The 12,207-nt window shown below is 44.3% G+C and overlaps 1 protein-coding gene and 1 long non-coding RNA gene across 6 annotated transcripts in view; one reads left to right on the top strand and one right to left on the bottom strand.

The window, feature by feature from the left end:
* LOC108309878 overlaps positions 1 to 1,543 on the bottom strand; it is an 86,003-nt gene extending 84,460 nt beyond the window's left edge. Inside the window, exons 1-2 of the long non-coding RNA XR_001827542.2 lie at positions 713 to 1,543; positions 262 to 376 (exon numbers count right to left, since the gene is read on the bottom strand). This is a non-coding gene — a long non-coding RNA (uncharacterized LOC108309878). The remainder of the gene's footprint in view (positions 1 to 261; positions 377 to 712) is intronic.
* Positions 134 to 12,207, top strand: part of CDK6 (cyclin dependent kinase 6) — a 228,799-nt gene continuing 216,725 nt past the window's right edge. Inside the window, exons 1-2 of one of the 5 annotated variants that reach the window (XM_017536421.2) lie at positions 134 to 347; positions 3,122 to 3,717. In XM_017536421.2, coding sequence (XP_017391910.1) covers positions 3,485 to 3,717 — 233 coding nt within the window. In that variant the 5' untranslated portion in view covers positions 134 to 347; positions 3,122 to 3,484. Of the gene's footprint in view, positions 348 to 1,653; positions 1,791 to 2,857; positions 3,010 to 3,121; positions 3,718 to 12,207 lie in introns of those variants that run through there. The other 4 variants (XM_017536423.2, XM_037741298.1, XM_017536422.2 and 1 more) reach the window with 4 other exon arrangements.

Genomic DNA, 12,207 nt, shown 5'->3' on the forward strand with positions numbered 1-12,207 from the left:
TGCCTCTGCGCCACAAGCCCCCAGTCCCGCCGAGGGGTGGCTCTCCCGCAGAGCTGGCTTCTCGGGTCCCCGCCTCCCCCGCGCGGTCTCCCACGCTGCCTCCCCGGCTGGGGCCCCTAGCGCCGGCCGGAGCCCCGCGGCCCCGTCCGCCCCCAGGAAGCCGCGCGGGCGGCGCCCTCCGCCGTCCCTCCGCCCTCCGCCGCTGTGCCCACCCCCTCGCCGGAGAGAGTGCTGGTAACTCCTTCCCCAGAGTCTGATTACCTGCTCCACCAGGCCGTGGACACGTGCGGAGAGCCGACTGACACTCGCAGCCCCCTCGGGAGGCCCGACGCGACTGGGCCCCTCAGGTGAGGAGCTGTGCGCTCGGGTGGGTGGGCTGCGGGGTGGGGGGTCCTGGGGGAGATCTGAGGGATTGGCCCGGGTCCGAGGCAGAACTGTGGGTGGGGGTAAGAGGAGGTTGGCCGGGGTGGGGTGAGGGGGGAACCCGTGTTTCCCTGGAATCGGCTTTGGTTAACCCCTTACGAACTGTGGTTGGTTATGGGGGCCAGTTTTGGGGAGCTAGAGGAATCTCCTGACGAAATGAGAGATCCCATGCTAGGGGCACCCACAACACCGAGATCCTGCTTCCACGTATCCGTGCGCACACACACCCACGCAGAACACTCCTCATCCAGCTTCTCCAACGGAACTGGAACTCTACTTGAACACTCACATAAATTCACATTTAGGGTTTAAAATGCACTGCCTCTGGGGACTCCATGCTGGAAAATGTGCTTCTATCCCCCATATTTCCCCCACCAAAGCTCCCCCTCCAGCTCGCTGAGGTGTGGGTGTGGGCTCCACGTTCCCCTCCACGAGATAAATGTTAGCGCAGGCTTCCTGCGGGCGTGTTATGCACAGAAGAGTGCACGCAACCGGCCAGTGCCCAGGCTTGGAGCCCCACGAAGACGCACGTTTGCTTTAGTTTCCAAGTTTACTTTTATAATTTAAAATATTGGAGTTAAACACACGCCCCGCAGTGAGCAACCCTGGTACCCAAAGCGCGCCCGACCGTGTGCACAGAGGTGCATCTGCGTGTGCGCACACGCGGGAATCGCGGTCCCCGGTGTGGCCTCTTGTCGCTGTGCTGGTGGCGACCCTTGTGGTGCTTGGCAGGCTTCGGGAGAGGCGCATGAAGGATTTCATTGAGTGTGAAGACAGAGAGCAGAGACAGAAAGCAGAAGGAGGCGGCTGCAGCCTTTGTAGTCGCGGAGGAATGCGGAAATGTTGAAGCACTATGTCAAACTTTTTTGAAATGGGGTCAAGTCACATTCAGCCAGCGTGGGAAAGCAACAACAACAACAAAAAAAAGTGGAGGAGAGGGGGGGAAAAGGCATTGCTGCTCCGGTTTCTCTCCACCGAAGCCGACCTTCTGGGGGGCGAGTGGGGGGAGAGCCGGGGCGGTGCGGGGCCCTGCGGGGGCAGCAGGCACAGTTCCCTGCGGGGGTGGGACGTCCTCTACGCTTCCTTCGCTGCGGAGCCCGGGGCTAGACTCGAGCGGGAGGGGGATGGGGGGACGGAGGAGAGGCTGGTTGGGCGGCCAGCAGCGGCTCCTTGGCTACCTGTGTGGCCCTCGACCTGGCTCAGACCCTGGGCAGTCCCTGGGGGCTCTTTCCTCGGATTTTAAGTTCTGAATGGAGTGAGTGCCAGAATCTCTGCTTTGGCCGAGGTCCGCTCCACCCGCCACTGTGGGGTCGCGCTGTTTTTTTAATTCCTGGCAAAAGGCGAGCGGGCCAGCGGTTGCGGGACAGGTAATTCCGAGGTAACCCAGGAATTCTGGACACGCGGCAGGCGTGGCGAAAGTACTGACGAGGCCGCGGCGGCCGTGGGGGAGGGAGGCCCCCTAGTCCCAGATCGCTGCTGAATGGGGAGGAAAGGTTAGGTACCCTTCTCCGGCGCTTTGTTGTGCACAGGGCTCAGGGGGCATCCGGCTAAAGACTGGACCTGGCCTTTAGCCGGAGGGGGAATGGGGCAGCCACCTCAGCTACCTACAGCCGGGAGGTCCTATGAGTGGGAAAAGGTTCGCGAGTCCGAGCCCCGAAGGCACAGACCTTCTCTCTCATCCCTGGAGGCGCAGGATTTAACCCTCCACCCCCACCCTTTCAAAGGGAGGTTGAGTTTTGCTCAGGTCGAAATCAGCTTAAAACTTCAGGACCAGGCGCGATTATGCTATCCTCTTCCTGAAGTATCTTTTAAGGAGACGACAAGCGAAAGTGTGGCGAACACCCTTTCTCCCACCCTTGGGATCCCGTGGGTGATGGGGTCTCCCCTCCCCCAGGGCCTCTCGCTCGCCCACCCCCGATTAGCCCCAACCCTCCCGGACCAGATGGCTGGTCTTCCCAAGGTTTCCACCAGGGAGGTCCTCCCAGTCGCAGAGAGAATTCCGTTTCCAACCGGGACTCTTTTACCCCAAAAAGACCACTTGGGTGTGCAAGTTGTTTTTAAATGTCTCCTCGTAGAAAAACTGAAAGTAGAAAGAAAGGAAACAATTTCTGAGCAGATGTCTGACCACCGCTTCTCGCACACTCCCAGCATCGGGTTACAGGGTCCTGGGAGCCCCCACCCGCATTCTGCGGCTCAACACGGATGGACCCACAGTCCTTCCGCTCCAGCTGTGCGCGACCCCTGAACGCCCTCCGGCACCCCTGGACCCCCTCTCCCTGCACGTCCAGGCCTCAGGAGGTGGGGAGGGTAGCGGCGCAACACAATGATATAGGGATAAATATTAAGCCGTGACATTGACGTGCCCGGCGCCTCCCCTCCCCCCCGCTCCCGGCACACTCTGGGCTGCTCGGCACGCCCCCTCCCGTTCCACTGCGTCCCGCGCCGCGCGCTCATCCCCGAGGGGCCCCTGAAACCTCTCCGCGCGAAGACGGCTTCAGCCCTGCAGGGAAAGAAAAGTAACTTTGCTTTTCTCGGAGGAACCAGGAAGGATTAAGCGGCTAGGGAGAGAGCAGGAGCGCGCGAAGGGTAGCGATGGAGGCTTCGTGAAGGAGGAGGAGGGGAGTCTGTTGGAACCCCGAGGAAGGCTTCTGGGCTGTCTGATTGCACTTTCTTCTTATCCTCCTGTCTCCTCCTTTAGGTGCAATGATTCTGGACTGAGACGCACTTGGGCAGATGCTATGTAATCGTCTCTGTCTGTGCTGAGGACTTCGCTTCGGTGAGGAAAGAGGAGGGATCGGCTGGCGGCGGCAGCGACTCTGCAGGCGGAGATTCGCCGCCGCGGCACTAGGGTTGTGCCAGCCCCGCAAGGAGGTCGCTCCATCCAGCCTCCACAGCCTCGAGAGCCCCAGAGCCCAAGCGCCTGAGCCGGCAGGGGGCAAAGAAAGCGAGACCGAGCTCCGAGCTCCGGGGAGCCCCGGAGGAGGCGAGCAGCGGCCGCCAGCTAGTTGAGCGCACCCCCCACCCGTCCCAGCGGCGCCGCGCCAGGCGGCGTCCAGGCGGCATGGAGAAGGACGGCCTGAGCCGCGCGGACCAGCAGTACGAATGCGTGGCAGAGATCGGGGAGGGCGCCTATGGGAAGGTGTTCAAGGCCCGAGACTTGAAGAACGGAGGCCGTTTCGTGGCATTGAAGCGCGTGCGGGTGCAGACCGGCGAGGAGGGCATGCCGCTCTCCACCATCCGCGAGGTGGCGGTGCTGAGGCACCTGGAGACCTTCGAGCACCCCAACGTGGTCAGGTGAGCTGGGGAGCTGCGCCCTAGCCGCGGGCGGGGAGGGCCAAACCGGGAATCCTCAGGCCCAGGAAGGTTTGGGGAAGAGGGCGACTGGGGAGGTTCGGCGTAACCCGTTGATCTTGCAGCTTGAGAGTTAAGTTTTGTCGACAGAGCCGCGAGCCAGAGCCGGCGACCTTGCCAGACGGCGAGCAGAAAGACAAGTCAGAAAACGTGACGTGCACAGGCTTCCCCGCAGCTGTACAACTTACAAGTTTTTTCTTCCAGCCCGCCCTGAAGGAGGGTCCGGGGGAGGTGGGTGCGTTTTAGGGACAGAATAAGCCAATCTGAGACATGCCCTGCTATCCCCCACATATTTTTCCTGGCCATGCAGTTGGGGAATTTTTGAAAGAGTGAGTGAGACCGGAGAATGAGGATGCGGTGTGATAATCAGTGAGAATTTTATGGGTGGAGCCTAGTGTCAGTCAGGTTAAGAAGATGCAAAAACATCACAATATTTTTGCCAATCATACTCGCAGTTTCTCTTTATTAAAGTTTCGTAACAAGAATGACTCCTGGTGATCTAAGGAAGTTTGAATGCTGATATCCAAATTCAGACAGCGTCGTAAAAATTTCTTCCAAAATGGTTATCCCTGTATCTCTGGGCGGACTACTCTTTAGACTAATTCTCCAAAGGGTTAAATGTGAGTCCAAGATGTGGTATGGTTAGATCATAAATGTTCTGCCCATGCTTTTCCCAGATGGTTTGTGCTAGTGGGTGGGGAAACAGCAGTTCTTAGTCTCTCCTGTGTGGTAGCCAGTATTAAATGAACATGTGTGACTTAGGATAATGGTGTTTTCTTAGTGATCCTGGAATTTCCCCATTGTGTGGTTGACATTGTTTGGTTGTGTCATCCTTTTCCTTTTTAAACAGAAATGCATTGAAAAGGAATGCCTAGAAACTTCTACAAATTGAATTGTGATTTTACCTTTTTCGACTCGAGATCATGTGTAGCGAAATATCTTTTTTCTTATCCATCTAGGGCTTGTGTTCAACAAATACATGCCTACTGTGTGCACTGAGGATGAAATTATGTAAATAAGCACAGCTAAATATTTTTGTAAAAAGTCAAACAGTTTAACATTAGTCATCAAAGTGGAGAGACCCAAGACTGACCTTTGAAATACCAAACTCTCTACAGACTCAGAGGGACCAAGTGTCTACAGAATCTTCCTGGGAGGTTTTTACTTGTCTCTTCTCATCCCAGGCTGGTGATTTGTGTGGTGCTTTGTTCCCAATGCAGTTAGACTCAAGCTAGAAGGCATCAAAGAATCATAAATACATAAAGAAGGTAGTAAATGGTTATAAAGATAGGACAGCATTATACCTCTGCTTTAGCTAGAAAGGAAAGCAAGGACAAAAGATACTGAGGCTGCTAGAATGAGTGGAAGATGATATTATATATAAAAGCTATAGATGACTTCTTTAGTGTGTATTTTCTTTGTTAAAAACAACAAAATACCTTTTGGAGGCTCTTTGTGATATTGGAGGGAAAAGTGGAGGGTACATTTAGCCCCCTGTAACTCAGTTGTCTTCCCAGAGAAATCACCTAAGTATATTCCAAAAGATGAATTCCACCGCTACAATTTTAAGACAAAAGTTCTTGTTTTATTTTGTCCGTTACCTGTGAGTGTCCAATTAAGAGTGGTTATCGTGTATATGAATAAATAATGTCCTTCCAACGTAGAGGTACTACAGAGGCACCCCTGTATAACACTATTGTTTACAAAGCTCACGCCGTTCTTATAACAGAGGAACACTTTTTGCCATTGTGCTGATAGATTTTGTCTGATCCATCTTTTTCGCTTGATTTATCCTCCTGAGATTGATGTGTTTCTAGATGTTTTAACTGACCCATGACTTGGGTTCTGTACTGTGAATTTCAGGAGGATATACTTATGAACTGAAGACCAAGGCATTGTTTTCTAAAATTAGTTCTACATGTTAAGTGGTGATGATGGCATCTACCTCTTAAAATCATGAGAATAAATTGAGATGGTGTATGTGAAAGCACTTTGTAAATTTAAAAGCACTTCAGATATCTAAGGATTGTTTGTATTTCAGCAGATTTGTGGGTCTCTTACCATAGAGCAACTTTGCAGGAAGGGATTCATTCACCTGACCTTTTTTGTAGAACAAGTCATATTCAAACCAAGACATTACAGGATCTGGAACCAAGAAGGTGCTTTAGGATGATTAGCCTGTAGGATGTCAGAAAACACTATCAATCAGGAGCCATGAAATTCAGTGACACTTCAGGAAATTATTGATGATGTCACCCTCACGAGCTACAGATCTTCGTTCCCTTTTTGTTTCCTTCCTGTTTCTTCTCTTCTGTCTCTGCATTGGAACAACCATTGGTCCCATGACTTGCTTGGCCAGACTAAGAATTCTGGATTTTGGAGGTTGCTAATATTTGCTCAGACAAGGTCAGGAAATAAGGACAGGTGATAGCAATTCTTTTCTTTCCAAGGGAGAGTTGTCAAAGTTGGGTCCCCAAACCTGTGATTTATTATTGCCCCTAGGATTAGTTTTACAGTCTTAAGCCTGGTTCTTTAATGGTTTCTTAAAAGGGCAGATGGTTTTATAAGTACCTTCAAGTCATAAGTAGTTGATCATAATTATAGGCCCTCCCCTCAGATAGTTAAGCCTCTAAGCCAACAGGAGCATAATAAACATATTAGTTTTTTCAAAAGTTTAAGATTTAATTTTGATGGATTTGCCAGAAAAGCTGACTTGTTATTGCTGACACTGTTACTGCCTGTAGGCACCAGGATAATACTTGAAATTCTTCCTTACCTGCACTTGATGTGTCCCAGGCCCTCGCTTGATCAGCCAGTCAGTGTCTGGGAAGTAAATTTACTCTATTTTTTTTGTATTTGGTAATCCCAATCCTGGAACCTTTGCCAGAATAAGACTTCACTGTGAACCTGTATTAGAGTTTCTGCACTGCACAGATGGATCCCGTTTTAACAGCCTGAACTAAAAACAATAGAGATAAAATAATAACATCCTTTTTCAGCAGTCTGTTCATTCACGTAATATTTACTGTGCCAGACTCTTCTAGAAGTTGAGGATATAGCAATGAACAAGTCTAGCAAAGTCTCTACACTTGTAGAACTTGCCTTGTAATGAGATGAGAAGTTCTTTCTTCTGTTTAAAAATTTACTCATCTTTATTTTAATTGCTTTGTTTTGTTATACTTAACCTAACCAGTTTTATAAAACAACTGATATTTCTGATAATTCAGTTACCAGGAATTTCCTGATTGAATAGGCAGCATAGCCAAAAGGCTAATCAGAATCAAGTGCTTTTTGAAGATTAAATTTCACCTTAGGGTCATATGTATTGACCTGTATGAGATACTGACAAATAGCTAATGTAAATGAACATTTGAGCTCCATTTATTCAAAAAGGATTTAGGAAGGCCATGTGCTTTAAAAACCGTGGGGCCGGGTACTGGGAAAGATACCTGAGTAAATCACACCTGGCTACTCTCCTGAAGCAGTTCTTCCCGTGTTTGAAGGAATAAGATGATCACCATAACCCTGATACATGATAAGATCATGTGCTGCATGTATCCCAGAACCCAAAGCACAATAAAATATATATATATAAAGATCATGTGCTCTAAGAAAGATACAAGCAAGTGCTACCTGTATTGTCTCCAGAGATTACATTGATTAGTGTAACAGTAAAAGCAATTCAAATTCAAGTATTTGGTTCTAGAAACTAAATGTCATTACATATCAGTGAATAAACTTGTGATGTTTAAATATCATTATTAGAATATTTAGTCACTGCTTTAAAAACAAAGCAAAAAGCCCAAAGAAGAGGCTGTAAAGCTTAATGATTATTCAAGGAGAGTTTTCTAATTTTCTCTCCTTTTTAAAGATCTCCATAATATATAGCATACAAGGTGAGTAAAAATACAATTTTTTCTGGAAAACCTAATTATTAACAGAGTAAAAGAAATAAGACGTTTTTGGCTCTCTAAAGCCAGGTCTTCAAGTGGATTAGTTCATGGGAATCCTAAATAAAATTGCTATTAGTGTAGTTGAGTAATAATCACTAGGGCTTCTTTTCAATAAAAGCAGGAAAAGCAGGAGTTTAATTCTCTTTTTAAATTTTAGTATGTTCAAAATATGTTTGTTCTTTCTGTCTCTGAGAGTTCCTTGAAAAGTTTCTAATTTATCAAGGTTGTTTAGTAAATAAACATTTTCTCAATGGTGTTCTGCTCATTTTTTGTTCCTACAGAACTTGATAATGTATTTCTTTTATACAACTGTTATCAACATGGAATTATTAGAATTTTTCCATGAAATCAAGGAAAAAATGGTCTGTAAGAGGAAAACTTGTAAAAACTTAAATATCTTTGGGGATAATTTCCTATGTTCAAGACATGGGTAAATGAATATCTATGCAAATAGGTTTCTATTAAAAATAAATTATTTCTTATTTAAAAAAACAAATGCCTCACTACTAATGATTTCTTAGGAAAGTTATTTAAGAAGGAAACACCCCATACGTACAGCCTATCATTGTAAAACCATGGATATTAGGGTTGGAAGCCACTCTGTAGGTTGAGCAACTTGTCTGTCATGCCATTTTAAACTTACTGACTTGTTCTTAAAACTTGCAATTTTTGTTTGTTTGATGGAAGCAGTTTAATCAGGTGAGTACATTTCTAGTTTGGAAAAAATGAACTATATGTAGACAAAAGTGAGTTTGCCAGGAATAACTGATATAACAATAAATGAATAACAAGTCATAAAATTCCTGAATTCTGCAGTATGCCATACCGAAGAATATCTGTACAAAAGTATTATTCCAACGAATTCTCCTTTTAAGGAATTTGAGCCATAATTATGATAATTTAATTTAATTATAATAATTTAAAATAGCTATAGTTAAATGATAATACAGATATATAACATCAGGTAATTCATTAATAATATTGGGTTCCTTTTAGACAAAGAAGAATAGGAAAAATTTAAACGCTTAGTATTTGTGTGATGAATAAAATATTACATAATGTGCCATTATGTAACATTCTTGTTAATGAAATAAACATCACAATATTTAAAAATTAGATGGCATAACAACCATCGGACACATAAGCAAATATGTGTTTTCCATGCCTCTTAGGGAACTAATCACACTATTGCTATTTCTCATGCGGTTCAGATGAGTTGCTCTGTCTTCATTGAAAGTAAATTAATTGTGAGCTTCTTGATGTAACAGAACACAGCAGAGATGATATCTGGGTGTCAGTGAATTGCTAAGAGGAGAAGGTAGTATGTATGAAGTTGAGCTTTGTTCAGGGTCCAGGAGGCAGCACCGAAAACTGGTACCAGTGGTTGATAACAAGCATTCTTCCATGAAGGTCATCATGTAAGTGATGATCCGTAGATGCTAGGTTTGGTGGAGCAGGGAGGCCAGCAATCAGAGAGAAGATTTTTCCAAGAACTGCTAGTTAGTTGTCTTGAATATCACTAGTTTGCTGCCATACGTGATTTTTATTTTACCAGCTGCGCGTGTAGCTGTTCTTGCCTGAGAGGTGAACTGGAGGGACTGTAAGGCATGTGGCAGGAATCTGTCCAAGTGTACATTTGTAGTATGGAAGTCCATTTGAGTCAGGATTATTATGAAGCGTTTTTGACCATCTCCTTTGCCTGTAGTAGTTTGCTGAAATTTGGACATCTACTGGCTTTGTAATTTAGCCATTTAAATTATTCCTATTCTCTAAGCTGGGCGCGGTGGCTCAAGCCTGTAATCCCAGCACTGTGGGAGGCCGAGGCGGGTGGATCACGAGGTCAAGAGATTGAGACCATCCTGGTCAACATGGTGAAACCCTGTCTCTACTAAAAATACAAAAAATCAGCTGGGCATGGTGGTACATGCCTGTAATCCCAGCTACTCAGGAGGCTGAGGCAGGAGAATTGCCTGAACCCGGGAGGCGGAGGTTGCGGTGAGCCGAGATCGTGCCATTGCACTCCAGCCTGGGTAACAAGAGCAAAACTCCGTCTCAAAAAAAAAAAAAAAAAAAAAAAATTATCCCTATTCTCTGGCCTTCCTAAAGGATTCAGTTGAGTAGAATTAGAATCACAGCATGAGGATTTTTTAATTGGAAAAAATCTTAGATTTAACCTAGTCCAACCCCCTTTGGTCTGTTTTATAATAATAAAATTTGAGTTGTTTTATGAATGCAAAAAAATTATCTCATCGTTAGTTAACAATTTTATTTTGTGATTATGTGCATATTAGATACAAACTGATTGAGGATGGCTGAGATTCAGACAGAGGTTTATATTAAACATTAGCAGGACAGGATGACTAATGGTCATTGCATACCAGAAAAAAAATCCCTTGAGATGTAAAAGTATTTTCGATTTAATGACTTTATGTTTGCTGACTTGAAGATCAAAATTGTGTATTTTATATCCATAAATAACATGGTGTCCATAACCATTGGTTAACCAGTATATGTTTCCTGATTGAATTAATTAAGTAGAATAAATTAAATTTTAAACCCCTCAGAGGAGCACTTTTTATCCTTTTAGTTGTGTATCGCATTAGCAAGTATCTTGGACTAACGTTGACATTGGCAAATCTGTGGCTATTACTGTTAGGTATACATACGTGAAGTCTATTTAGTAAGAGTCTTCAAGTAATTATTCATATTTAAACTTTTCCTGACTATCTGTTTTTTATCTTCAATATTGTACTAGCTTTGGCTTTGACAGAATTTTCTCATGTTCTTCTTCTGTATTTGTTAACATGTATCCTACAGAAAAATGAACTACTCCATTTCCCCTTGTGGATTTCTTGTGGTCCACCTCTGTACTTTAATTTGGACAGATCTCAGAATGTGTACTTGGTGCCTCTCCTGCACCACTTTTTCTGCCCTTTGAAATTCTGCTTATTCTTCAAGGCCAACCTCTAACGTCACTTTTTTTGTTGTGTATTCCTTAATACCTCGATTTGGATAACATCTCTACTTCTTTTGAGCCCTGAAAACTTTGGACCTTCTTTATGGCACATAACACATATCTGCCCGCTTATATTATTTCTGTTATGTACGACGGAATATTAACTCCCATGACCACCCTCTTCTGACCCCCTACTCTTTCTTACCCCGTTTATAAGCTCTTTAAGGCAGAGAGTGTCTTGTTAGCATGTCCATTTACACCCTATATCTAGTGAAAATAAGGTGAATACATAACAAATGAGTGAAATCATTGAAAAGGGGTCCATTTATAAAGGAGGACACTATATGAATTATTTCTATCATGTGAAAGGAGTGTCAAGAGGGAGAATGGATCTGTATATTGGATTATGCTTACTGGGTTTCGTGGGAAATAATTTAAGAAATACTGAAAAAATAAAGTTTCATTTTTGTTTTACTCTAATCTACATAGTTTATATTAAAGTGAGTTTAAAAATTTAAATAATTTAATTCATTCTAATAGTTAACTTTTAAACCTTGGACTTAATTTATATACTAGAAAGAAGACATTAACATTAGGAAATGAGCATACTTTCGGCAAAAGCTGAAAATGATTTGAACATTTTTAATGTAAGAAAGTAAGTTACTGTAAATACATTTTGATCAATTGTTTGAATTCTTTTATTTTTTTCATTAATTTTAATTTCTCTGGCTTTCAGTAGTGGAAAACCCATTAGAGCAGAATTAGGTAAAACCTTCCTAACAATTTCTAAAAGATGATGATTCTGAACTTCATTCAAGCCTTGTCTTCTACTCCTCCTTATAATCTGTGTATAGAGAATTTGGAGTCCGTCTTGACAAACTGGTAGGTTTAGTTAAGAAGTATTCTTCCAGTTTGAACTCATTCCAGTTCCTTGAGACAGACATGGTTGGGGTGGGTGTGTGTGTGTGTGTGTGTGTGTGTGTGTGTGTGTGTGTGGTGTGTATGCACCACATACAGTAGAGTACAAGATTCTTAAAAGAAGGGACTGTTGTCTTGTTCCTTGCAGTATCACAGGCATTTAGCATGATGTCTGACATCTTGTAACCCTGAATAAATATTTGTGAATGACAGAATATATGTCATTTAGAAATTCAGAATTTTTTTTAGTTCGAAATGGATAGTCATGTCTGAAAATACAGGTGAGGTCTCTGGAATTCAAGTATTTATGAGTATCTGCTATATTCAACTTTTTGTTGAATGGGATAAGGCAGCAGTCACAAAAAGTGCATATTAAAGTGTTTACCCAAAGAATGGCATGAGGTCTGGAATTTGTTTCAAAATGGGGTAGAGATGCAATAAGACTGGACTATGAGTTGATCACTGTTGAAATTGGAGTTTTATTGTACTAGTCTCTCTGCATTTATATATGTTTGAAGTTTTCCGTAATAATAAGTTTTTAAAATGTTCCTGCTGGTGGACTTGGAGTCAGAAAACAGATTCTTATCCTGATTCCTCTAATTACTA

This window comes from Cebus imitator, unplaced genomic scaffold, assembly GCF_001604975.1.
Source record: "Cebus imitator isolate Cc_AM_T3 unplaced genomic scaffold, Cebus_imitator-1.0 Scaffold98, whole genome shotgun sequence".
NCBI classification, from domain to species: domain Eukaryota; kingdom Metazoa; phylum Chordata; class Mammalia; order Primates; family Cebidae; genus Cebus; species Cebus imitator.